Below are 27,843 nucleotides of genomic sequence, written 5' to 3' on the forward strand. Positions count from 1 at the left end.
AACCATATATGTATAACTTTAGCTACCCCGACCCCAGAAAACCTGTCTTCGGGTTCAGCTAGCCTCCCCATAATTTGGAGGATCAGGCGTTCACACAGCACACAGCACAGCCCAATGTTAAGATCAAAAAACGGGTGTTTCTCTCCAAATGTAAGCAGCATTGTAGCGGGTCCTATCATGTAATGGTGCTGAAGCAGGCAAGATAACAGAGCGTGAGAGAGCCACAGCGCACGCAGCGGGGCAGGGCCCACAAACTGGGCCAAACACATGTCATACGACTCGGCACAAGGAAGCACTTGGGAAATCAACAAAAAAGGTGGAGGCACCGATGCACAGACAAGACAAATTGCAACACACACTGACTACACTTTAGCTACTTGCTAAGCATCGAGCATCACAAAGCCACACATAGGGCTCATGACATTTTAGTTGTCAATGTACATTGATTGGTAAATATTAAATACATGTTTGGCTTATAGGCTTTGTAAACAAAAATCGTACAGCCAGGAAAGAAATGGCAAATAATGTAAATATACAAAGCCTATTACTGAAATATGTACAAAGAAATGACGGACAATGGCCAGTACGAATAATCAAAATAAACACCATGGAAAAAAACAGACATATCCATAATATCTGTATACAATGTCTTTTCGAAAACAGCCAATAGCCTATCTACAAGCTCACAATGTGTGTGTGTGTGTGTGTGTGTGTGTGTGTGTGTGTGTGTGTGTGTGTGTGTGTGTGTGTGTGTGTGTGTGTGTGTGTGTGTGTGTGTGTGTGTGTGTGTGTGTGTGTGTACACACTATGTATGTATGTATGTATGTATGTATGTAACCATGTATGTACAGCATATGTTTATTAATTAATGTATGCATTTATTTATTGACCCGAACCAATGTTATTGACCAATATTGTTTGTACTAAGTTTTCTCAGCATGAAAGAAAGTCACACTGACATCAGACTGTGTGAAATAAGCATGAACATATCGTCTGGATTTGTTGTAACAGCAATTAGCTGAGCTCATTAGCTGATCATATACGAACCATATAACGCAAGGAAGATTTATAGGACTGATACTGTAGGGAAGTCTCATTTAATTACAGAAGAACAAAACAATGACTTGTCAGTCCAAGAATTTCATGTAAGAAAAAATAAATAACTCGTCAAAGGCGTCACTGGAATGTCAAACTAAGCTTTCTGCTTTCTGGCCCTCCAGTGTTTTTCAAAGCTTTCTCTTCAATGAGCATCTCACAAAACCTCAACTCTTAGAAGATGAAAGCAGCCAGTGCCCTGGAAAAGGCCAACTTGTTCCTCTGGATAAGTTACTGTGAAGTAATCATAGAAATAACTCTCTGACAGACAGGGGAACAACGGAGGGAAACAAAAAAATATTATACAGAAACAGAAACTCTCAAACCATACAAATTTGGGTAGAATATACCAAGTTTGCATACAAGTAACATTACTTATTGTACCAGTCAAAGTACAAAAGCTGATTTTGGATAAGAAAACAAGTCCTAGGCTAAGCCATTTAAATCCTATATCCTTCCTATGTGTGAAGTCATACTGTAATTGCTTTTTGACTTGACTTTTGCTGCCCGATTTTTATTTTCCAATATCTCTGTTAGGTTTTCTTTACTTTAAGTAAAAGGTCCTGTGTTGGACCGGACCTTTTGTCATGCTGTGAATGCCTATTTTGGAGAAGGAAATAAGAAGCAGACATTTTATTTGTCCTCTGCCTTATTTTCAAGTCTGTTCCAACAGTTACGTTAGCGTATAATACTCAGGCCAAGAGTCAGGCCTACAACAGCCTATATTTTTCTAACCATTTATTGCAGGCTACTGTACTTCAGCCAGACCATAATGTGATTAATTCTTTCAGCTTCTTGAAAAAGTGGTCAAGACAAGTCCCAGTCATTTCAATACAACAAGCAGCCATATGGCACATTCCAGAAACACAAACACAAATCATGAAAACCTGAAATGACAAAATTATGACTTTTTTTAGGCTTCATCCAATTAAGCCAGTTAAACACTGCTGGCTCATGTTTAGAAACAATGAAGCAGGTGAAACGAAGTGATGGGTCAGCCACTTGCATCAACCCAGAACACCAGAGCACCCAGGATTTAATAGCAAGTGGACCCAGTAACTGCTTCTAGGGTGGAAAGCATTAGGGCACGGTCACACATTTATACTAGCCAACGCAAGCTGAAACTTCAGACACGTCCATTTTGTCTTGCGGGTTGTACGCAGCGCCGGCATCGAGTACCGGTTTTCTGGTGTTTGACTTACGTTGGACTGGTGGTCATATGAAAGTGTGAATTTGAATGGATTGTATTGGAGTAATAAAGTATATTGAATGAAACATATAGGTACATTACCTAAAGCATGCCTACTAGCAACTTCCAAGAGAAAGGCACTTAGCATATCTCTATCTATGCACACAATGTTTGTTTAAGACATGGACAATCTCTGGTAATGGTGAAAAGTCAAAATTCATCATTATTATTCGCTTTGTATTGGCCAATGTCTACTTAATTGAAAAGATTACAGACACTGCTTTCTAATCATCCACAACATGAACACTGATTATGAATACCTGGAGAAAAATATGCTGTTCCTTACAGAAATGTTCATGATAGAAATTTTTAACAGAACATCAGCTTCCTCATGATGACATATAATTACTAATAAGTGCCTGGTGGTCTCCTTTGCTAATTATGCTTGAGTTTTGTGATTTTGTTTTGAAAGGCAAGTCATTTAATCTAAGAACAAGATATGTATCCGTCTTAAAATGAACCACACTGCTGGTGTCCCTATTTTGGGCAAATTTCCAAAGTTATTAATCTTTTTCAAAAACAGTGAAAATAGCAGATCTACAAGCTCACGTGTTCAGCTTGTAGATCACCTACAGTATTTGCACACACTACATACATACTACAAAGTTAACCAACATTGATTTCAGAGATGTCAACTTAATGGCAGATGATGTTGATGATAGCCGACAAGTTGCCCTACAATTTCCTTCATTATGTTGCAAACTGCATTACCACCATTATCCTGGGCGTACTGAGCCAAACAGGCTGGAACCTCATCATGTAACTGCTAAGCTAAGCTAACACTACGTCTTGAGACCGAGTCGTGTTCCTAAACCAACACCCCAACCATCGTTAAATCAAACAAGCAAAGGAGATTACACACCGTCTGTCTATCTAAATACTAGTGCTCACATTAATCACCTCGCTCGTACACTTGTTGCACACAAATCGGCAATTAAATGTGTGATCGTATCATTGTAACACTTGACATCATCCACAAGCAAATGTGTTTTAACATCAACAGGCTAAAAGCGGCCTTAGCTAGAGTACCTCACGGAGCAATAAACAAGTCCTCATCACCGCGGATACAAGCTCATCACACATGCAGGGCCTCCCATGTTTTTCTTTTCCCTACCTACTGTTCTCCCTGTGCCCAGCCAGCATCTCAAAAGACGTCACCACCGCCGGGAGAGAACGGCGACGATAATGTTCCACAAGTTATCCCAAAGAACCGAACCGACTCCTCTCCTCTTTCCCTCGAGACGAGGACGATCGCGTTTCAATCCGGGCGGAGGAGGAGGAGGAGGAGGAGGAGGAGGAGGGTGACTGACAACAACAGTTTTAGCATTCTATCCCCCCTCATGAAAACAGTCGTGGAAGAGAGAGAGAGAGAGAGAGAGAGAGAGAGAGAGAGAGAGAGAGAGAGAGAGAGAGGCTGGCTCGGGCACAGAGCCACAAGCTCCGCTCCTCTTTTTCTCTGCTGGCAGTGCCAGGGGCGCTGTGTGCCAGCCCAAGCCCTACTCTGTGTGTGTGTGTGTGTGTGGCCTGCAGGGACTGGCACAGCTGATCTCCCCTGTCACCAGCTTTGCCACGCGGGTGGGGTGAGGGGGTCTGGGGGGGTGGGGGGGTAGGGTGGGGTGAGGGGGTCTGGGGGGGTGGGGGGGTATCTTGGGGTGGGGGGGGGGGCAGTGGTGGCGTCCGTCACAGCGAGAAAGGAGCATACCATCTCCTTTTTGGTAAAAAAAAACAGGGAGAGGGACTCACTGTCAAGTTCCTCAGTGTTAATTTAACTCCGAAAAGGGTGTGCAGATGGAACCAAATGGACCCTCACAGGTGGCGGAAGGTCACAGTGAGAGAGGAGCATACCATCTGGGTTGGGAAACAGGGGAACACACAGTCAAATCCTCAGTGTTCGTTTAACTCGGAAGAGTGTACCAGATGGAACCAAATGGACCCCCACGGGTCCTTTTGTTTCCATCGGTACACGCTTCGGAGTTGAATTAGCGAACACTGAGGGTGTAACTGCACATTATGCATGCCTACCCCACAGAAGGAAGCAACATTAAAAATTCAGGTTATGGGGATTTCGGACTCATTATGTTGGCCTGAACGCAGCCATTTCTCATTAACTATGCAAAACAAAAAAACTGCAATATTACCAGTACACTCGGGGTGCTAGCTACGGCCTAGATATGGTGATTTGTGAGATTTAAAACTTTCTTTCTGGTGGTTAGGCCCCGTAAGAGGAAGAAACAGCCCGAGGGCAAAAAAGAAAAGAAGGAGATTTTAGATTCATCAAGAAGATATTGTGGTGTGCGGTTTCCAACTGATTCACGCTAGGCTATATGTAAATGAGGCAGGCAGGGAACGCAAATCATCCTTGTGACAGAACGAGCGTCCTGCTATGCTCTCTACTGACAACACAGTGCCAGCAGCACGCTAGCATACCAACTGAAAATTAACAGAACCCACACTTATGGCAGCAACACCATGCAAAAAGGGACCCAGTTTATTTCTGGGACGGAAGGCTTTTTTAGCATTTTAAAAATCAGCCAACTAGGGCTGCTGCAACTGTCAATTATGCTGTTAACGATTATTTGATCTATTACTATTTCGATGAATTGAACAAAAAAAAATGTAATAGATTTTTCTTTATAATTGACTAAATCGATTAGCCTGACTTAAATGAATCATTTAAGCCTCATTTCATTCTTTGTCGTACAACAGTCACGCACAAAAGTAGCAAAAATAGCTACAAGCTGACAACGCGTCTCATCACTACGCAGCTTGTAGATCTGCTATTTCGCAATTTTTAAGAACCCCCACCAAAAACAGATATTTCTGATTAAAGTTTATTATTTTGTAATAATCGGTTAAATTGATTAGTTCCTTAAACTGTTGCACGCCTAGAGTCAAACTCTCTCTACCTGAAATAGGAGTCATAACATTGATTCTGCAGCCTGGATGAGCAAGTGCTGGTCTCGCATATGACACACCGATGGTCCAGTCATCTTCAACCACTTGAACTCTAGCATCCCTATTCTGAGCATACTAGGCGAACATTTGACCAAGGTAGGCGACTATTCTGTGAAAATATCAGATCTACAAGCTCGCTGCGTGACGCGTTGTGAGCTTGTAGATCGGCTATATTCGACGAATAGATTTTACGTTTTTTTTAAAGGAGGGGGCCAAGTACAGACCCCTGAGGGACCCCGGTCAAGTATATAGGGTTGAATCAATCTATCTCTCACTGACTGAAAGAGGAGTAATTCGGCTGCCCGGATGATGTACTGGTCTTTAAGAAAAATGATATGATATACTATAGCCCATGACACACCGATGACTTAAATGTCACACAAAAAAGTGACATACTTCCCTCTTGCTTTGTGACCAAAAGCACTTTGTATTCAGCTTTCAGTAGGCCAAAGGGGGGAGGGGGTAGTTATCACTTCTACTTTAGAGAGGGACCCCCCGCCTTTTCCCCCCACTGTGTACATATAGTGTTTTACATTTGTGATGATATAGAATTTTGGTGCTATTTTTTTACATGTTGATGATTGAATACCTAGGGGAAACAAGACCGCAAGGACTTTTTTGGTGTTATCCAACAAAGTGTTTGACTGTACTTTTTACATTTCTGTCTAATAAAATATTCAATCAATCAATCAATTGAAGGTGAAATTAGTGTGTTCCTTGGATAGGTTATTCCCAAGACCCAAGCAAATTATAATAAAGAACAGAAATGCAGAACTATGAATAAAATATACAGTATAATTTCTGTGAGCTTCCCATCACAATGAGGAAATAACTCCAGAAAATAAATATCCACCGGTAACATTTTTCCTGTGCAGGCCAAGCTTTCAGCAGTTATTACATCAGAACTAAACCAACCAACAGCCCATTGTTAAAATGTAAGATAGCCTGTCTTTTACTTTTAGAGACTAATGACAATGACAGCCACGCCATGGTGGCTCAAACTGCCTGGGACATTCTAAAATATATGTTGTACTATAGAATCACTTTGTAAAAGATATGTTGAAAGTGGCTAGTCTTGGCCACTTCCCCAGAACAGGGCTATAGAAGACAAAAGGCTTTTACACGCCATGACTGTGATGAATAACAATCCAAAAAGGTGCCAGGCTTGCACAGTATGGTAGCCTATATATATAGCAAATAGTCGTCTTCCTCACAGGTACCCAGGCTCTGTATGCACTTAAATTGAGTTATGCACTCTTCAAGCACCAAAGTTAAATGTTTCTTTTGCAAACAAGGAGCTTCCAATCTCCTTTAATGTGTATTATACCCTGGGCCCCTTGGGAAGCCTGCGTCTCCCACTGTTTTTTGATGTGAACACTTAAAAAAGGTTTTAAATGTACATTATGTCTTTGCTTAATTGGACGTTTTCCTTATGAAAACCCAAGACTTTCCCACAAAACTCTAAACAGACTGAAGTTTGTTTTTTCCACAAAAAAAACATGAGTTTTCAAAATGAGTTTTTCAGCAACATCTGGTTAATTCATGGACCGGAAGAACGTTTCGCTGACGTGTCAGAGCCTCTTCCTCTCTGGTTTATTTATATCCTGCACCCCAAATCAAAGAGAATGGGCCTCCAGGCTAGATACAGGCTACTCCCACCACAGGCTGACCTGTGTGTTAAGACACACACACACACACACACACACACACACACACACACACACACACACACACACACACACACACACACACACACACACACACACACACACACACACACACACACACACACACACACACACACACACACACACACACACACACACACACACACACACACACACACACACACGGCTCTATACTAGTGTATTTTCTGTTTTATTTTGATTGCAAGACATTGTGAGCTTGTCGATCTGCTATTTACGGATACAATGCGGATGGGTTTAAGTGGTTAAGCCCTATTTTGTCGTACAATGGTGTTGAGCAAAACTAGCAAAATTAGCCGATCTACAAGCTCACAATGCGTCTCAATGAGTTGTGTGATTGCACACAGATCTGCTATTTACTAAAAAGCTTTTTTACATTGATTAGTTTGATTAAAAAAATAAAAGATAGGGTAAGGGATTTTCTTTGGTTAAAATAAGTGTTAAATGAAATAGCTCTATATTGTGATAGCACTCATATTGTGTGTTTGTCCAGTAACAGGAGTCTCCATGTCTCTCCAGCTCTTTTTTAAACAGAAAATGCATTTTCAGGTCGGGATACAAATTCTCAGACAGGATACAGATTAAACAAGTGGAATTGAAAGTGATGACACAAAGACATGAGCAGACAAAATTGGAACTGGAACACTATAAAGAATTAAGCTGATAAATGGGTACTCTCCTGATTGGCTGAAATGTTGCAACCCACCTGAATTTTTTTATTTTATCGAAGAGCTGGGGAGATGGGGAGACTCATGTTACTGAACAAACACTCTATAGCAATGATTACCATCAGAAAATAGTGCTTTAACCTTTTAACAAAAAACGCTTTGTTTGAACCCAAAAAAGAATCACGTACCCTACTTTTAACTGTTGCACTAAATTAGTTAGCACCTTTTCAGCATGTAGTTAGATGTGACATTTCCTGCGTATTAAACATTTTGAATTGATTTAGTGCCCCAATTAGTTTATGCTTGCCATATTTTCACTCAGGACTGTCTGCTCGGGTTACGATTTGATGGTATTTTAACATGCTAAAATTACTAATCTGCTCTTAGAGCAAATCTGATCTCCTATAAGCCTCAACTGTCATGCATCCACTGTAAAAGGTAGCTACCAGAACACCACAGTTCAGACTGAGTAAACTCTCCAGCTGCATGTAAATGCAGTAATTAAAATTGACAAAATGCGTGGCTGAAATGAAACGGTCTATTAAACGCAGCCAGTGCTATTTGTTAAGGGCAATTAATAACTAATTGGAGAACAATTGAGACACCTCACAGCCACAGCATAACTGTACCACAAATTGTCCCCTTCTTTCTCTCATGACTCACCAGTGTTTACATGTGGGCTCTAGGCACTGACTAAATTGCAGTCATTATACTGTATGTGGAGCAAACAGCAATAAATGTGCTTGAGTGCGTGCTTGCATGCGTGCATGCGTGCGTGCGTGCGTTTCGGGGGCTCTACAATTGTTAAAAGGGCATTTCGTTGTTGTCGGGCAGAAACCTCTTACCTCCATATTTTAGCTTTTTGTGCCTTTTCGTAAATTTATGCCCTACTTGATCACACTGCAGCGTTTCACAAAAGCAGCAAAAGTAGCACATATACAAGCTCGAAACAAGGTTTCACTTTTGCCATTTTTGAATTTGAATCCTGAAAAGTAACTGTTTTGGACATATGTGGTTTCCACCCAACAGAGACGATATAATGATTATTATTAATAATAATAATATAAAATGATGATTCCATTATATTTGTCTTTCTTTTGGGTATAACATTTCAGGTGAATTTCAGGTTTCAAAGAATTTCAAGAAATTACAAGAATAGTTCAAATAGCTGACCTACAAGCTAACAACACGTTGGGATGCGTTGTGAGCCTGTAAATCAGCTATTTTACACATATTTGCACAACACTGTTGTGCGATTAAATATAACACAGGGTTTAAGCGGTTTATCTATTCATTGATATACAAAACATTTTAAAATATTTTTTAAATGTGTTTATCGAATATTCGATTAATCGAAAACGTAATTGAAACGATAATCGTTAAGAAAATAATCGATAGTTGCAGTGTCACTCTCTGAGGCTACTGTCTTGCATGTCACTTCAATAAGCTACAATTAAGATGAGCATTTCTTCCTTTGGACATCTTCATCTGGTGTTTTGTTTTAGTCAAAACATAGCCCCAAGTGTGGAAGTCTAGGAAATGTGTTAAATAATACATACATTATATAGCCTTCAGCCATTTGGATTAATACAATTACAAGACGATGTGTGTGACATGTGTAGGAATGCAACAGTGCCTGCTTTGCTTTATTGAAATTAGCTATTTATCTGACTTAATGAATGGATTGATACTGGATTGTACCATGTTGTTTAGCAAACAATTATTACTAATTTATCTCAAACATTTTCATGTCAAGGACCCCCAAATTGATATTGAGAGTGAAACCTATAGATCTGAATAGCAGTGGTGGCAAGTAACTAATTACATTTTACTCATTGTACTTACAATTTTGAGGTACTTTTACTTTACTTGAGTATTTCCGATTTTCAATACTTTTACTTCTACATCGCAGAGGCAAATATTGTACTTTTACTCCACTACAATTATTTGAACATTTGAATTATTTTGAAGATTCAGATCATTATTACAAAACATACAGTAACCACTTCAGCCCCATTTACACTTAAGACATTTGAAAATAGCCGATCTACAAGCTCACAATGTGAATGTGTAGATCTGCTATGTTCAAAGGATTTTAAGACATTTAACATAATTGAAATCTTGTGAAATGGGACATTCTGCATAATGAGTACTTTCTACTTTTGGTACTTTAATGCCATTTTGATACCAATACTTTTGTACAGTCTGTCAAATAAATGTTGAATTCCGGACGTTTACTTGTAACAGAGTATTTCTACACTACAGTGTTGATACTTTTACTTAAGTAGTAAGGGGGGGGTCACTATTATGACCCTGACTTTGAGAACCCCCCAGATCATGCATGTTGAACAACAATGCTCTGTCAGTCAGTGTCTCAACATAAAGCAAACATCAATGTTAGCCTCCCCAAAACAACAAAACCTCATTCCACAACATCCATCTACATTTAACCTCAAATGTAAACATTAATCTTATCCAGCCCCTGTTATTATTGATTCATATTTTTTCTAAGCCTTATAAAACCACACCATAAAAAAAACACCATGAAATAATAACCACAAATATATAATGCTGTCAGTGAGTTTAATAATGTAGCCTGCGACCTCGAGCTTTTTTTGTTTGTTATTTTTTTCCCAGTATTGCAACTGCATATTTTGTCAATAAAAAATATATAAATTAAAAAATAGAAAATAATGTAGCCTGCGATGCTAGCTGTAGGGCAGCTACCAGCTGATAGCTTTGCTAGCATTTGAAAGACAACTCTCATACATGAATAATAAATAAATCACACTAAAAAAATACCAATACACGAATATATGAACACAGTGATCGTTTTAAAAATGCGTCGTTGTCGGTAGCAATAAGCTGACATTGTGTGTATGTTCTGTGGCTACTAGCATGCTATGATAATATAAGCACCTACCAGACTATAGGAGAGAGAGACACACAAACACACACGGGGAGAGAAAGCTCCAGTCCCACTGCGTAGCGTTCCGGCAGACTGCGACACCGGCGGACGGTGGCCAATATTGTTGATTCTTACCTTTTTCCGCACATCGTATCCAGAAAGTAAAGGTATTCCCCGCTGCTCTCAGATGTTTTACATGTTAGCGGTCAACAACATTTTACCGACGGGGTTGAAACAAGCGCTTAAATCGCTTTGTTAGTCAGCCTGTGGCCAGTCAACCCCCGTCCGCAGGCGCTGGTACTGCTCCCGTTTAGGCTGCATTGGGAAAACATGGCACAGGCTGACTGAAAAAAGGCGATTTAAACGCTTGTTTCAACCCGTCACTTAAATTTTCTTCGCCGCTAAAATGTAAAACATTCGAGAGCAGGAGGGACGACCTTTACTTTTTCGATACGACGTGGGGAAAAAGGTAAAACATCTACAATATTGGCCAGTGCCGCACTCCGCCGGCACCCTAAGCAGCGGGACCTCATCTCGGAGCTATACACAGCGGAGGGAGAGGTTCCGATTGGAGCTAAGCTAGCATGCTAAGGTGTCTAGCATCGGAGACGCTACATCCACCTTTCCTTTTTCCTATCCTTACCAATATAACTTGTGTTGTTGACAGCCCGGTTATTCCGATCTAAACGGCGGAGGAGAGATCTGCTGCACTGCGCCCTCTTCTTTATCCATAAGTGATGATCTGGTGGGTTAATCCAGGAGTGGTTGGTGTTTTCTGCATGTATTTTATGTGTTCATGCTGCTGGTGGCCTGTGATCGCTGCTTTTTCCCCACATCCAAACAACGCAGCGCAGCGTCCAGTGGGTAAGCAGCAGGATCCCAGCAGCAGCTTATAAATGAATGTTACCAGTGCTGGTCCCAGGCAGCATCCATCCAAGCTTACCGACAGGGGGCTCCAAGTTACAGCCAACAGCGACACCTGCTGGCCACAGTGTTGATGCGCTTGAAAATTGTTGTTATTTGCCTCAAAGGTTTTATTTTACCAAATGACAGCTGATTGGTTGATTGGTTAATTGGTTAATTGGTTAATTGATTGATTGATTGATTGATTGATTGATTGATTGATTGAATACTTTATTAGCAGTTTGCCAAAAAAAGCACAGGAAAGTACAGTTCAATTCAAGGTCTGCTAAAGAGGATTTTAAACCCAAGAAAGCCTATGGCTTGTTTCCATTGGGGTCCTTTGTACTCAATTCATCGAAACATTAATGACAGTTACATGATGCTCCGTGGTTTATGTCCTTCTGTCTAGTCAACTTCATTTATTCACATTTGTTTTAAATTATTAATAGATTATGAATGTTAGTGCTGGTCCCAAGCAGCATCCGTCCAGCTACCGAAAGGGGGCTCCAAGTTACGGCCAACAATGACACCTGCTGGACAGAGCTTTGATCGTCGCTATTTGCCTCACAGGTTTTATATACCACCAGCTCCCAACTGGGGCTCCAAGTTACGGCAAACAGCGACATCTGCTGGGCACATCGCTGGTGAGGTCTGTCTGTCTGTCTGTCTGTCTGTCTGTCTGTCTGATGTCTGTCTGTCTGTCTGTAATGCATCCAGCACTTAAACTCTATTTCATACTTCGGCTATTCAAAAATAGCCGATCTACAAGCTACAGGTGAGCTATTTTCATAAAAGTTTAACACGTTTTTAAACATACAAAAATAATAATAAATATAGCTGCAAGCAGCAATGAGCGGTTTCGAGAAAACTGGCAGAGTGGCAGACTGGCAGACTGTGACAGAGTGGCAGACTGGCAGACTGTGACAGAGTGGCAGACTGGCAGACTGGAAGACTGTGACAGAGTGGCAGACTGGCAGACTGGCAGACTGTGACAGACTGTGGCAGACTGGCAGACAGACAGACTGTGGCAGACTGGCAGACTGGCAGACTGGCAGACTGGCTGACTGGCAGACAGACAGACAGACAGACAGACAGACAGTGACAGAGTGGCAGACTGGCAGACTGGCAGACTGTGACAGACTGGCAGACTGGCAGACTGTGACAGAGTGGCAGACTGTGACAGAGTGGCAGACTGGCAGACTGTGACAGAGTGTCAGACTGGCAGACTGTGACAGAGTGGCAGACTGGCAGACAGACAGACTGTGACAGAGTGGCAGACTGGCAGACTGGCAGACAGACAGACAGTGACAGAGTGGCAGACTGGCAGACTGGCAGACTGTGACAGAGTGGCAGACTGGCAGACTGGCAGACAGACAGACTGTGGCAGACTGGCAGACAGACAGACAGTGACAGAGTGGCAGACTGGCAGACTGTGACAGAGTGGCAGACTGGCAGACTGTGACAGAGTGGCAGACTGGCAGACTGGCAGACTGTGACAGAGTGGCAGACTGGCAGACTGGCAGACTGTGACAGAGTGGCAGACAGACAGACAGACAGACAGACAGACAGACAGACTGTGACAGAGTGGCAGACTGGCAGACTGGCAGACAGACAGACAGTGACAGAGTGGCAGACTGGCAGACTGTGACAGAGTGGCAGACTGGCAGACTGGCAGACAGACAGACTGTGGCAGACTGGCAGACTGGCAGACTGGCAGACAGACAGACAATGACAGAGTGGCAGACTGGCAGACAGACAAACTGTGACAGAGTGGCAGACTGGCAGACAGACAGACAGTGACAGAGTGGCAGACTGGCAGACTGGCAGACAGACAGACAGACAGACAGACAGTGACAGAGTGGCAGACTGGCAGACAGACAGACTGTGACAGAGTGACAGAGTGGCAGACTGGCAGACAGACAGACAGTGACAGAGTGGCAGACTGGCAGACAGACAGACAGTGACAGAGTGGCAGACTGGCAGACAGACAGACAGACAGTGACAGAGTGGCAGACTGGCAGACAGACAGACAGACAGACAGACAGACAGACAGACAGACAGACAGTGACAGAGTGGCAGACTGGCAGACAGACAGACAGTGACAGAGTGGCAGACTGGCAGACTGGCAGACAGACAGACAGACAGACAGACAGACAGTGACAGAGTGGCAGACTGGCAGACTGGCAGACAGTGACAGAGTGGCAGATTGGCAGACAGACAGTGACAGAGTGAGAGAGAGGCAGACAGACAGACAGACAGACAGGCTACCAGGAGTATGTTTGTAACAAAGTAAGAATTCCAAATAATGATCACCTCAATGCATTGTTGGGGACAGGGATCAAACCAGCGACCTATGGATTCACAGGCTGCCTCTCTTCTTATTGAACTAGAAATATAGCCTCCCTGATGGTGTCTGTTGATATCTATAGGTTTTTCAGTCCGTTATGAACCAAGCCTCTGTTTTGCTAACTACTCTAGATTACTGGTTGACAAATATTTAGCAATAAAGTTTTGTTTTGTGTTCTTGGAATGGAAAGTAGTGAAAATAGTTGATCTACAAGCTGACAATGTGTTGCTATCTGAAAAGTTGTGAGATTGTAGATTGGCTATTTTCACAAGAAAGTATGTTGTACATAAAAAAACAACTAATCTCAAAAAAGCATTTCATGTTATTGTTTAAAATTGCACATGTCTGAATTAACAGGGTCATGTTTTGTACAATGCAATTTAAATGTAAACTGTAATCAGTGGGATTTGAACCAGGGACCTTCGGCACATGAGGCTCACACTCTACTGGTGGAGCTATTGAATCCACAGGATCAGACAGTGAGAAAGGAGAATCTAACAAAACAAAACAAAAGGGCGAATGAAGTACGTCATGCATTAAAAATAACTACTTTCAAGTATACATTTCTCGTTATTTTTAACAATTGCACATGCATTTATTGATACAGTCATGTTGTGTGCAATGCAATTATAAGTCTACATGAGGTGGGATTCGAACCGGCGACCCTGTGGTTTCAAGGCAGATTAAGCGATCAAGCTATTGAACCAACACACCTGAACCTGTGAAAAAGGGCCTCAAACATTTATTTGACACAGTTTCACGCAAATTGCTCAGAAATCCTTGGTTTCAATGTTTTTCAAACTGCTCAATACATTTCGGAATGGAAACTAGTGAAAATAGTCGATCTACAAGCTCACAACGCGTTGCTATCTAAAAAGGTGTGAGATTGTAGATCAGCTATTTTCACAAGAAAGTATGTCATACATAAAAAACAACTACTCTCAAAAGCAATTCATGGTATTGTTTAAAAATTGCACATGTCTGAATTAACAGGGTCATGTTTTGTATAATGCAATTTAAATGTAAACTGTGACGAGTGGGGTTTGAACCGTGGACCTTTGGCACATGAGACTAACACTGTATTGATTAAGCTATTCAATCCACAGCCTTGGTCAGTGAGAAGGGAGAATCCAACAAAACAAAACAAAACAAAAGAGGGAATGAAGTACATCATACATTGAAAACAACTACTCTCAATAAGCGTTTCATTTAACAATTGCATGTTTATTCATTGATACAGTCATGTTGTGTGCAATGCAATTGAATTGAGGTCTGCATGAGGTGAGATTTGAACCGGCGACCCTGTGGTATCAAGGCAGATGATTAAGCCATTGGGCCAACAGACCCGAACTGATGAAAAGGGAGTTCACACACATGACACACTTTCACGCAAATTGCTCAGAAATGCTGGATTTAAATATTTTTCAAACTGCTCAAAATTGCAGACAATCTAAGGGCGGAGCTTACCGGTCAAAGTGATAGATATGTTCCTCATTGATACAGTCATGTTGTGTGCAATGCAATTATAATGAAGTCTACCTGAGGTGGGATTCGAACCAGCAGCCCTGTGGTTTCAAGGCAGATGATTAAGCTATCAAGCTATTGAACCTACATACATGAACTAGTGAAAAGGGAGTTCACACACATGACACACTTTCACGCAAATTGCTCAGAAATCCTGGATTTAAATGTTTTTCAAACTGCTCAAAATTGCAGACAATCTAAGGGCAGAGCTTACTGGTCAAAGTGATACATGTGTTCCTCATGAGTCAAGGCACATGTGTAAGCAGGTTTAACGTCTGTCGGCCAAACGAGGCATGACTTTTGCCTGTTTAAAGTTTGCATTTTCAAAAAATTGCTATAGCGCCCCCCTTTGACCAATTGGAGTAAGATTGGTTTCAGTGATACTTGGAATGACCTTCTACAATATTGCAAAGTGTCAAACAAATGCGAGTCTGCATGTATGTTTTAGGGGCAGATGAATAATTGTCATAAAACTGCAATTTTCATTGGCTTATAAAAGCTTAACGTTTTCACTTGTGGAAAATCCGCTTGCTCACGTCTGTCGGCATTGGTCCAAAGTTCATGTGTATACAGTTTCGTACAGATTGCTCAATCTGTACGAAGGAAGAGTCTTTTTTTACTGCTTTTCATAGAATTCGAAATGGTGGGAGATCTAAAGGTCAGAGGTCAAAAGTCAGAGTGTGAAAGTTGTTAGGCATGAGGAGACGCATGTGTGCATCGAAGTTTCATGGCTGTGGGTCAAACAGGGCATGAGTTGTACCTGTTCAAAGTTGGCATATTTCAATTGAGTGCTACAGCGCCACCCTTTGGCCAATGTTTGTGAGTTTCGGGTTTTCGCCGTTTGGCATAGCCCTCTACCATATTGCCGAATTTCATAAAAAGTGACCACGCGGTTAGGCCAGAACTGGCAAAACCGGCGGAAGAATAATGAACTCTTACAGATGTAATAAGGCTTCGAGCCTATTGGCCTCGAAACCTTAAATTAATGCCTTTCCTTTGGTACTGTAAGTATTGATGGCAAATTGCCAATACCTTTGTAGGCTACTTTTACCCAACACAAGTTTTGAATACATGCGTTTTACTTGTAACAGAGTATCCAGAGTATAACCGGTATAGCGGTATAGTGGGCACCTGAGAACACTGGGCACCTTCAGCTTCATTTAATTAGGACAAATATCTGAGTATTTCTTCCACCACTGCTGCTCGGCCCTGAGTGACTACCACCATCACACCACCATCTCATTCAGTCAGTTATCTAAGAAACTGCATCCTTTGAATCCTTTTAATGAGTTGTTCTTCCAATCCATTGTCATGCTCTATGAGCTTCTGCCCCATACAGCAATAATGACTCCGCTGTAGCCACAAACAGCCGCCTCTTGAGGTCATCTCCCATGCCAGATTTACACACTCTCCTCAGTCCTCATCCCATGCAGGGCATTCCAGGCAAGTGCACTCCGGACCTTCAGATCCTGTTGGTTGAAGCAGTCCAGACCCTGAGATATTTGAGGTCCTCGACTACCTCAGAATCAGAATTAAACTTTATTGTCACATCACATTTCAAGTAGTATGGGTGAACTTCTTACTTGAGCAGCCCCATCAATGCAGTTAAAAGATCGATAGAGGATAGAAGTACAGTAAAGTGCATTAAGAGAAAAGTGGCTAATGTGCATAATAATATAAGAGTCATAAATGTATCTGTAAAAGGGAGTCCATTTAAAACACAGATCAGATCAGTCTGTGCATTAAAACACAGTTCAGTTCAGTGTGCAGTTAGCTCTTATTCAGCAGTCTAATTGCTGAGATAAAAACTGTTCAGGAGTCTGGTGCTATTGCTCCCGATGCTCCTGTATCGTTTGCCTGGCCGTGGGTGCCACAGCAGTTTGAACAGACCATGGCTGACAATATTATATTTTAATACATAAGAACAAAGTATATATTTTTTGTATTCTGTAACCCCAGGGTCACCCCATATCACAGCCACAAGTAAGAAATTAATTTGTATCATTTGTTTGCAGTATTCACACAGACTAGCCTCAACATGAAGACCAGAGATGAATAAAAATGAAAACAAAACTTAAGCATGTCATCCCTTTCATTGTCTGCCAATGTTTGCCAGTGGTGTCGGCAGAAAACTGATTCACTGCATGGTTGCGTAATCTAAAAAACTATGCACAATAAAGTCAGTACAGCCTTAATTTCACACGAACCATTTCACCAATACATTTTAACCAGTTAACCCCTATTAGTTAACCAGTGTCTCCCTTAGTCCACTCCTTTTGTCCCCCTACACCATATATTTTCGCCAAATATAGCCGATCTACAAGCTAACAGAAGAAGGGCTTGAACTTGTAGATCTGATGTTTTCACCGAATGTTTGCCCCAGAATAGGGACGCTATAGGGTTGATGTGGTTTATACATGTATGCCTACTAAATTACAAAAGTTTTGTAAGCATCTCTGGTGTATACTTAAAATGTGTTTACAGCTCATCAATGACCGCTTACACAATACATGTAATGAAGATTAAGAGATACATGAAAGATATATTGCAAGTATACCCTCACAGAAACACATCATAATAGAAAATATTCCTTAACACACCAACACATACAATGCATCCACAATGCATGTTTTTGACTTAGGCGTGCATGTGCACAAACACACACATAATCACACACACAAAAACACACACACACACACACACACACACACACACACACACACACACACGTGCGCGCACACGCACGCACGCACGCACGCACGCACGCACGCACGCACACACACACACACACACACACACACACACACACACACACACACACACACACACACACACACAGAGACAGATTGCGTACAACAGAACAAAAACAAAGCAAAAATAAAAACTGACCTAGATGTACAGTATACAGGTACAAAGATACAAGGTAACATAATACGTCCATCATTTATTTACTTCCTAAAACATTTTGTCCTTGTTTCAGTGAATTCTGGGGAAGTTGTCATTTGATGGCGTGCTACAGCTATGTGACTTGTGAAAGCATCAACACTATAACATAAACACCTTATTACATTAATTAGGCTACTATGAAATGAACAATGCAGATGAAACCTATGTTATATGCAGTCTCTGTGAAAGCGCATTTACGTACTGTATAGTATCACAGATACTTTGTTTTGTTTGTTTGAGTCATCACATGCCAGTTACACCAAGTACCAAACTGCTTCTTGTTGTGATTTTTTTGAATGCATTTTTTGTTTTTTACAAATTCAGTATTATCTATGTATCTAAGGGTCATATCATAATATCTTTATTTATTTATTTAACACATTTCTATAGACAAGACAATACAATGTGTAGATAGGCCTGGCCTGGTAAGAGATGCTCATCACAAAAGATATAGGATTCTGATTAATTACAAGAGTAACCAGGGAAAGAGAGACTAGATTAGGCTACTCAAGGATGTTAGGAAGTTGATAGTCAAATCACTATTAACTTAATAGTATTAAGTCAGCTACTGGTACATCCCCATTTTTTCCACTTACTTTTGTACATATATTAAGTGACAGTGTTTATACACTGGAGACGTGACAAACAAATGATACGAAACCTGTGGGTACTTCACATCAGAAATGTTCATATAGTTGATTCCTTATTCATAGTTTCATGCCTTTACTGAGATGTTTTCCCCCCCCAAACATATCAGCACACTATATATTAGAAAAAGTGCTCCTCGGAGCACAGGTCTCTACCAGGTCAGGTAGGTTATTATGGCCTCCTGGTGGCTCTGTAATAGCCCAATGTGAAAAGGGTCCCATTTCTTCTTAGGCATTTCACGGCAATCGGACACTGCATTCATGATTTGACGCATGTTGTTCCAAAAATGTGTTTTGCTAAATTAGACCTGTTGGTGGCGCTATAACAGGCCTATGTGAAAAGGGTGGCATTTCTTCCTCGGCCGAGTGGGAATATGCGTGCAAGATTTCACGGAAATTGCATGCTGCATTCATGATTCGAGGCATTTTGTTCAAAACGAACCAAACCTGCAATCTTTGGAAGCCAATGTTAGCCAATCAGGATGGAATATGAAAAAATCGGACAGATCCGTGTTGATCACATGACTATAGAGATATTGTGTACAGATTTGCAAAAAATATAAATAATATAAATATCCAAAAATGTGTTTTGCAAAAATCGGCCTCCTGGTGGCGCTATAACAGGCCAATCTGAAAAAGGTTGAGGTTCGGGTTTGGCATCCAGGGAGTGTGTGTGCACAGTTTCGCAGCGACCGTGCCAACAGTGCTGGAGATTAGCTGCTCCCAGACAGACGGACACACATACGGACAGGCGGACGGACAGGGTGCAAAACAAAGTCTCAGCCATGCCTTTCGGCCTGGCAGAGACGATAAAGTGGAGCATTAACCTGTGCACTTTGTCATTTTTTATGTTGCTCTTCGGTTTGTCCTGCCCATGGACACTGAGGTGGATGTACGTGCACTATCTTAAGTGTTTCAGTGGGGTGGGAAAGTTTAGATGCTCCTTTACAGCACCACCTTCACAGTCAGTTAAAGTAATAAACATTCAATCTTGGAATCATGTTCATCAATGGGAAGTAATTCTGGCCACAAGTGTACTTGTGAGCTTTTTGAGGTTTTTGCACACCTGACCTATGTACACTGCCCACTTGTGGCGGGCTGAAAGAGCAGTATGCAGACACTCAATGTGGCTTATAATGATGGCATGAGACTGCTGCTTAAAGTGCCACGATGCAGCAGTGCAAGCCAAATGTTTGTCTGTATCGTTGTACCCACCTGCTCCGCTGTGCTGCAGAACCTCATGTACAAATGTATGTGTAGGCTGATTCTGCCAACAGCACCATTTTAATTCTGAATAACCCTTTACTGAGTTCGGTCAGGTTTGTCTCTAAACTGTGGAACTATTGGCGTGTAAGCCTGTACATGAATTTATGTACGTCTTTGTATTTGTATGTTATTTTTTATTTGTTGTTATGGACCATGTGTCCTTAATGATTATTTTGTATATTTGCGCAATACATGCTCGTCATTAAAAAAAACGTATAATCAAAGACAGATATTAATCTTTTTTTTTTTTATTGTATTTTTCAAGTACAAGGCAACATGGACAATTCACCAATAGGTAGTATTCGTCTTTTAAAACTGAATATTAAAGTAAAAAAATAAATGTTTAAAACAATTTTGACAATAGTTTCTTGTGTACACAACACATACAGTACCGATATAAACATGACAAATATGTAATCCCTGACAAAAGGAACACAAATACAGTACATTGATATAATAGAAATATGATATATTATAATATTGTACATAGTGTATTTGCAAAGGAACTGCTTTACCACACAACCCACAGCAAACAAATAATTGAACAGCAACTTTACAACGTTGACTAGTTATATAACATATCATGCATCATATGTCTCCATTATGCAGATAGTTGCTTTCTTATGACTATTATTCAAAGACAAAGTACACTCAAATGAATGCTGGCTGCGGATGGATGTACGGTGTCCTTGCAGGCTCGAGGGTGGTCATAGATTCATCCTGATCTTCAGCGGTCACTTTTCAAATGATATGCCTCAGTTGTGGGTTTATTTCTGAAAGCAAGACAAACAAGAATACAGCTGTTAATGACAAGTGTCCAAATCCAGGGATATTTAACATTTTCATGAAACTGTGAAGACTAGAGTGGTACAACTTTTGTACTTTGCTCCTATTTTTTAAAATGTATTATAATTTATTTGAGTGCAACAGAACTGGAATTCTTATGTTACCTTGTTCACTGCTGAACTTCTTTCTTCTTGTCAATGCGCTGAATGGCTTTAGCCACCCATCCACCCTTGCCCTTGCTGGGGTGAGGGACACAAATCTTCTTGTCTGTCCTGGTTGTGAACCTGGAAGGAAGCTCACAGAATGCAGAATTTAGACTATAAGCTAGATATACAATTATTATTTCATTATTTCATTATTATTTTTTTCAAGTATTTAGGATGTATCAACATCACTAGCAAGTAGCAAGCAACAGTTCAATAACATAATATGTACTGAAACATGTGTCACATACACAATGGCGCCATCTTTACAGCCTTCGCCATCCTCCAGGATGGTGTAGGCCTTGGGGTTGAAGCCGCGACCGGGGTGTTTGTCTGTTCTGTCAGGACAGCAATCAAAAAGAGCGTCCATTTGAGCTGCAAGAAAGAGACAAAGGACACAATTATCAGAATGATTGAAAGGTAGATTATTTACCGAATACTGTGTACCTGTATAGCATATTCATCACTTAATAGTAACTGAAGCTCTGCTGTTTAAAAATAGTAGTGAAAAATAAGGTCATTTCCAGGTAATTCCATCTCATCAAGTGTTATTTACTATCATCCTGTAAATGCTGTCTAAACTTCTTCAGGCCTTGGTTTACAGTTGGAAAACTAAGGCCCAAGTATCTCAGAAGCAACTAATCTTTACTACAATATTTCATCGCTGTCAGGTGGAAAGCTTGTATGTTACCGTTACTTTTCAGCAAATGGAAAAAAGCACCTTTGTTCTTGGATCTAATGTAGTTATTATTTAGTCACAAGCTCATGTTAAAGGGGAAGACCACTCATTTTCAACATGGAATATGTCTTTAATACACCTTAGAGCTGTTGTGTGGAAACTGCAGGTGTATTAAAGACATAGTTCAATGTTGAAAATGAGTGGTCTTCCCCTTTAATACTTTTCATTGGTTCAATATTTATGAAACTCAAAGGCAGAATTAACTACTTTCAAGCTATTTAGCAACTTTAACAATTAATTCAAGTTTATACAATTAATTATGAAGTAAGGCATTTATGAAAAAAGAAAGAAAGAAATGATCGGATAAGACATGGAAATACAAGGTATCTGCCAAGGAGCTACAATATTGATTGTAAGAACTTAACGTGTAATTTGTGGATTCTGTTACAAATTGAAAGATGCAAACCAAACCATACACCTGTAGTCTGAGCTGTGTGTGTGTGTGTGTGTGTGTGTGTGTGTGTGTGTGTGTGTGTGTGTGTGTGTGTGTGTGTGTGTGTGTGTGTGTGTGTGTGTGTGTGTGTGTGTGTGTGTGTGTGTGTGTGTGTGCGTGCGTGCGTGCGTGTGTGTGTGTGTGTGTGTATGCTCCTTCCTTACCTGCTGCAAAGCCAATGCAGACGGCTGCCACCAGGAGGAGTACTGCCACTCTGGACATCATGTCGTTGTAGGTGAGATCTGCTGCTTGTCTTCTGCAGGTGTGTTTGAGAGTGAGAGTTTGAAGTAGAGAAACTAGGTCTGAGACAGGTGTATTTATACAGGTACAGCCCTCATCAGCTTTATCCCGTAAACTCAACCCACATACCCACCTCTGCCATTCCCCGAAAGCTCTTTATCCTCAATAAGCTATTGGTGTTATTACAGGAGCGTTTTGGGAGCGTTCTATTGTTGGCCTCATTTCACATGTCAAAAAGCTACGGGGATTATGATGGATGGGTTGGGTGCAAATTTATAAGATGTATAGAGTTGCATTCCTCATGGCTGTAAATCTGCAACACATTGAAAAGGCAATTGAAAGCATGAAAATAGAGTTAGATTTTGCTATGGACCCTTCAAAGGGCTCCTAATGATGTAAGGTCTGAATTCAACACCTTCAGTTTAACCACATGAACCCTATAGCTTCCCTATTCTGTGGAATAGAGATGGGGATAGAACTAGCTCACATCACGCTGCACCTGCGACAGAAGTGCTTCTACCAGATATAGTTTTGGAATAGAGGTTGCCCATATATAGGCATGCCAATATACAGGGTATGAACATATACTAATGACATCGGGGATCTCCATATACAGTATGGACATAAAAGGGACACAGGTAGACAGAAAGAATGTCCAAAAATGAACAACACTAGCCCAATGCCCGTTGGGGACGATTGTACTCGTTTATGTCCGAGTATTTAATGCAGTATCAAGTACTTGGAGGCCAGTCTATGACGTCAGTACTATGTCGCACTCTGCACATCACTCCCTGTGATGATAAACACGGCAGGTTAGAAGTCGATCGGTTGGGCGGTTCTCTAAGTATGCGGGGACACGAACATGCATGTGGATTTCGTCATATCACTACAGTCAGCCACTGGTGCATCCCCATGTTTTTCACTTACTCTTGTACATTAAAAGCGTTTATACACTGGAGACGTGACGCATGCCAATTCAGATCCTCTGGCCCAAGTTTTTGACATGGGCCTGTTATAGCGCCACCAGGAGGCCAATTTGTGCAAAACATATTTTTTGACAGTACTCCTACATATTTTGTCCAAAAATCACGCAAATCGGTACACAGTATCTCTATAGTCATTAAACGAAACGGGTCTTTCAGATTTCTCATATTCCATCCTGATTGGCTAAAAATGTCTTCCAAAGTTTGCAGGAGTGCTCCGTTTTGAACAAAATTCCTCAAATCATGAACACAGCATGCAATTTCCGTGAAATTTTCCACGCACATTCCCATTAGGCCGAGGAAGAACTACCATTTGAAATGTTTTAAATCAGCCTCATGGTGGCGCTATAACAGGCCGATTCGTGTTTTTAACTATAATTGCACCGATCTGTGTAAAACTTTGTATGCACACTCCCTAGAGGTCAAGGAAAGACCTTTGCCCTACATTTTTCACATCTGCCTTTTATAGCGCCACCAGGAGGCCGACTAATGTAAAACACATTATTTTGTACTACTCCTTCCAATTTTATCCAAATGTCACGCAAATCGGTACACATGATCTCTATATAGTCATGTGATCACGACGGATGTGTTTGATTTTTCATATTCCATACTGATTGGCTAAGATTGACATTTAAGTTTGCATTATTGGCTTGTTTTGAACAAAATTCAACAAATCATGAACGCACCGTCCAATTAAACTCAAACTTTGCACGCACATTCACACTATATTGAGGAGCAAATGCCACCCTTTTAACATTGGCCTGTTATAGCGCCACCAACAGGTCTAATTTAGCGAAACACATGTTTTTAACAAAATGCCTCAAATCATGAATGCAGTCAGTGTCCGATTGTCGTGCAAGGCCTAAGAAGAAATGGCACCCTTTTCACGTTGGCCTATTATAGCGCCACCATGAGGCCGCAATAGCGTATCTGACCTGGCGGAGATCTGTGCTCCGAGGAGCACTTTTTCTAGTTTATTTTTGTATTTTGTCACCGGCTTGCACCTTTTTTCAAGCCATCCAGGCTCCTGGTGAATCATGTTTAGAAAAATGTAGATAGTTTTATTTTTACATAAAATCAGAATCATTAAAATATATTAAAAAAGGAATAATACACAGACATTGAGTTCATAGGAATAATACAGAGGTCACAGAGCTCGTAGAGGTAGTAAAGTAGATGGAAAATACCAAGGACACCTAGTAATGATAGGAGTGGTCAGAACTGATGAAACAGGATACGAAAAGTGTTAAAGTTAAGTAAAATAAGCACTCAGGATTTTACTGTGTAATGTACTGTATTGACACTACATTTTAGTCACTTCTAATAAAAGTGCATTAGATTAATTACAGTTAAGCAGCAATTATGTCTGTTCATTAAACTGGATGATACTGGTCTCCTTTTCCCTGTTCCAGGAGTTCTTGTTTGTATCTACCCTGAGCCAGAAACCACAGAACACTGTCAGCAAGAAACACCATGGATACATTTGGTGAGCCAATGTGAAAGTGAGGGTAACATTTATCATGCAAGAACTAGAGGTGTCCATAATTGAGAAGCATTTTCAGTGTTGCTGGTGGCTGACATACAGACATATGCAGTGATTAGTTCAGGTGAAGAGGATGGGCAAATATTATTACACGAAGGCCCCCCAAATAGAGCAAAGTCTTGCACAGCTCAGCATACTATAAGTAGAACAAAGGCCTGTAACATTATCACTTATGTTTAAGAGTAGTGGGGCGGCAGTGGCTCAAGGGTAGAGTGGCCAGATGGGAGCCGCAAGGTTCCCAGTTCGATCCCGGGCTCCCCCAGAGTTCGTGTCGAAGTGTCCTTGAGTAAGGCGCTGAACCCCTAATTGCTCCAGATGAGGAGGTTGGTGCCTTGCATGGTTTCCGCCGCCATCGGTGTGTGAATGGGTGAATGTAATGCACAATCAATGTAATGCACAATCTATGTAAAGCCCTTTGGATAAAAGCACTATATAAATGCACCATTTTTATTTATATCCGCCTAATCGTTCATTTTTTGCGATAAAAGCGACACATTTGGCAGAAGTGTTGATTGATTATTGTGAACAAATCTGGATATTGGGACATCAACAATTCGCACCCTGGTGGGCGTGGCAGCCATTTTTCAAAATGACCACCAGCGGTTGATCAAATCTTCCTAGTTTTTGTCCTAGTAGGCTGAAATGTTGCTCAAGTGTGTGAGTATGAAGGTGTGTGTGTTCATGCTAATTGCCTAAAAGGGGGCATTGCAATGGGAGTGGCCTAGATAACAGCAATATTTTGGGAGAATTTTTCATATTGTGATACAAGTGGGAAATTTTGTACAAATCATCTTTGGAGATCACGCTTCAATTTAGGAAATCGGGCCACTCATAAATCAAAGATGGCAGCCATTTTTTTCAAGATGGCCGCCAGAGAGAGTATGTGTGCGGACGGCAAAGATGCAACACATGCGGCGCTTCAAGATATGCACACAAACACACACACACACACACACACACACACACACACACACACACACACACACACACACACACACACACACACACACACGCAGCACTGCACACGTGCAAGCCAGGACTGCACACATGCGTGCGCACTCGCGCACACACACACACACACACACACACACACACACACACACACACACACACACACACACACACACACACACACACACACACATACATACACGTAACATGCTGACCTGCGAGGCGCACCACACTGCAGCTTCGATCCGCACCAAAATTGCCAGGGGTCTGCCATCACAATAGTCACACTAGGGACCACGTGTGGCACCCAGGGGGCCCGCCGGCACTGCACACGTGCATGTGCACACGCACAAACACACACACACGCACAAACACACACACACACACACACACACACACACACACACACACACACACACACACACACACACACACACACACACACACACACACACACACACACACACACACACACACACACACACACACACACACACACACAAGTGTGATGATTGACAGGCAAAATCCCTCAACAGCGGCACCCGCAGGCAAAGATTTATCTTTTCATTGCAGTTGTAAAGGCTTTAGAAATGTGAGAGAAAAACACCTGCAATGGATCACTGGAGTGGAATTTTCAGTTAAAACTTTTTATACACGTTTGAAGGACCATGACAAAGACTTTTAATGTGTTGTAAAACTGAATGTCATGAAACCTTTAAGGTGATAAAGGATGGATGGAAATGTTCTAGCAACCGTGTGGTAGGTACTGGGAGCTGATGTTAGGTGTGAAGATGAAAAAAAGAACAATGCTGTGTGGAGCTCAGGGAGGAAATAAGAAAGGCAGCCAGAGAGATGAAGAAAGTAGAGAGGAGTACAAAGAGAGGAGGGGTAAGGTGGAGAGAAAGGTGGTGAGGGTTAAGGAAAAGAGTATGAGTAGTTGTATGAAAGTTTGGACACCAAGGAGGGAGAAAAGGACCTGCACCGATTGGCGAAACAGAGGCACTGAGATGGGAAGGATGAGCAACAGGTTAAAGGTTCTATGACATTCGTTTTCACTTTTTTTTATTTTTAGCGGTGCAGCCGCTCTACATTTGACCGTGTCTGTGTGTCCGTCCGTCCGTCCGTATGTTTGCGGACAGCAAAGATGCAACACATGCGGCACTTCAAGAAATGCACACAAACACACACACACACACATAAGATTTACGATTTTGGCGCTATGCCAACGTTAAATCGTTGAGTACCAGATACTGTACATAATAATGCTGTTGTTCTGTCATTCTGTGTTCAGGAACTTTATCACCATCGCTGTGTTCTATGGCCTGCCTGTCATCCAGCTGTTCACTGGCTATTATCAGGTAACAGCTAACATTTTATGGAATAGATGCAGTTCAGCCCACCTGCAGACAGCAGCATACTAATATCTAACTATAAATTCAGCAACTCTCTGTGTGCGTGCGGATCAGTCATAGACTGAAAAAGAAATATGGACAAAGGCACCGTGACATCAACCAATTGCCAATTGTTTCTACACACCCGTTTTTAAGCCTCTAGTTCAGCAACGGTTACAACGGTTATTGCATAATCGGGTGGGGCATGCATTCCAAACTTGCATCGTTCCCAAGTTGGCAGATCTGGTATAGTTGCAATGTAATCACTCTCTCTCTCTCTCTCTCTCTCTCTCTCTCACACCGTTTCTTGATCTCACAGGATGGCAGGACATATGTTATTACAACTCCCTTTGTGCT

The 27,843-nt window shown here is 41.4% G+C and overlaps 2 protein-coding genes across 11 annotated transcripts in view; both read right to left on the reverse strand.

Moving 5' to 3' along the window:
- Window positions 1-11,436, reverse strand: part of wdfy3 (WD repeat and FYVE domain containing 3) — a 166,030-nt gene extending 154,594 nt beyond the window's left edge. For 9 of the 10 annotated variants that reach the window (XM_084054234.1, XM_084054235.1, XM_084054233.1 and 6 more), the window contains exon 1: window positions 3,459-3,580. In XM_084054234.1, the coding sequence (XP_083910360.1) occupies window positions 3,459-3,487 (29 nt within the window). In that variant the 5' untranslated portion in view covers window positions 3,488-3,580. Of the gene's footprint in view, window positions 1-3,458; window positions 3,581-11,224 lie in introns of those variants that run through there. The other variant, XM_084054236.1, reaches the window with a different exon arrangement.
- A 9,728-nt stretch (window positions 11,437-21,164) lies between these two features.
- LOC311043067 (C-C motif chemokine 19-like) lies at window positions 21,165-22,682 on the reverse strand. Its single transcript, XM_084054215.1, has 3 exons — window positions 22,540-22,682; window positions 21,455-21,578; window positions 21,165-21,284 (listed from the first exon to the last, which is right to left on the reverse strand). The coding sequence occupies exons 1-3, from the start codon at window positions 22,598-22,600 to the stop codon at window positions 21,170-21,172; spliced, it is 300 nt and encodes a 99-aa protein (XP_083910341.1). The 5' UTR covers window positions 22,601-22,682; the 3' UTR covers window positions 21,165-21,169.
- Between the last annotated feature and the right edge of the window lie 5,161 nt (window positions 22,683-27,843).

Source organism: Gymnoscopelus microlampas (assembly GCF_963454915.1).
Source record: "Gymnoscopelus microlampas genome assembly, chromosome: 4".
Classification (NCBI taxonomy): domain Eukaryota; kingdom Metazoa; phylum Chordata; class Actinopteri; order Myctophiformes; family Myctophidae; genus Gymnoscopelus; species Gymnoscopelus microlampas.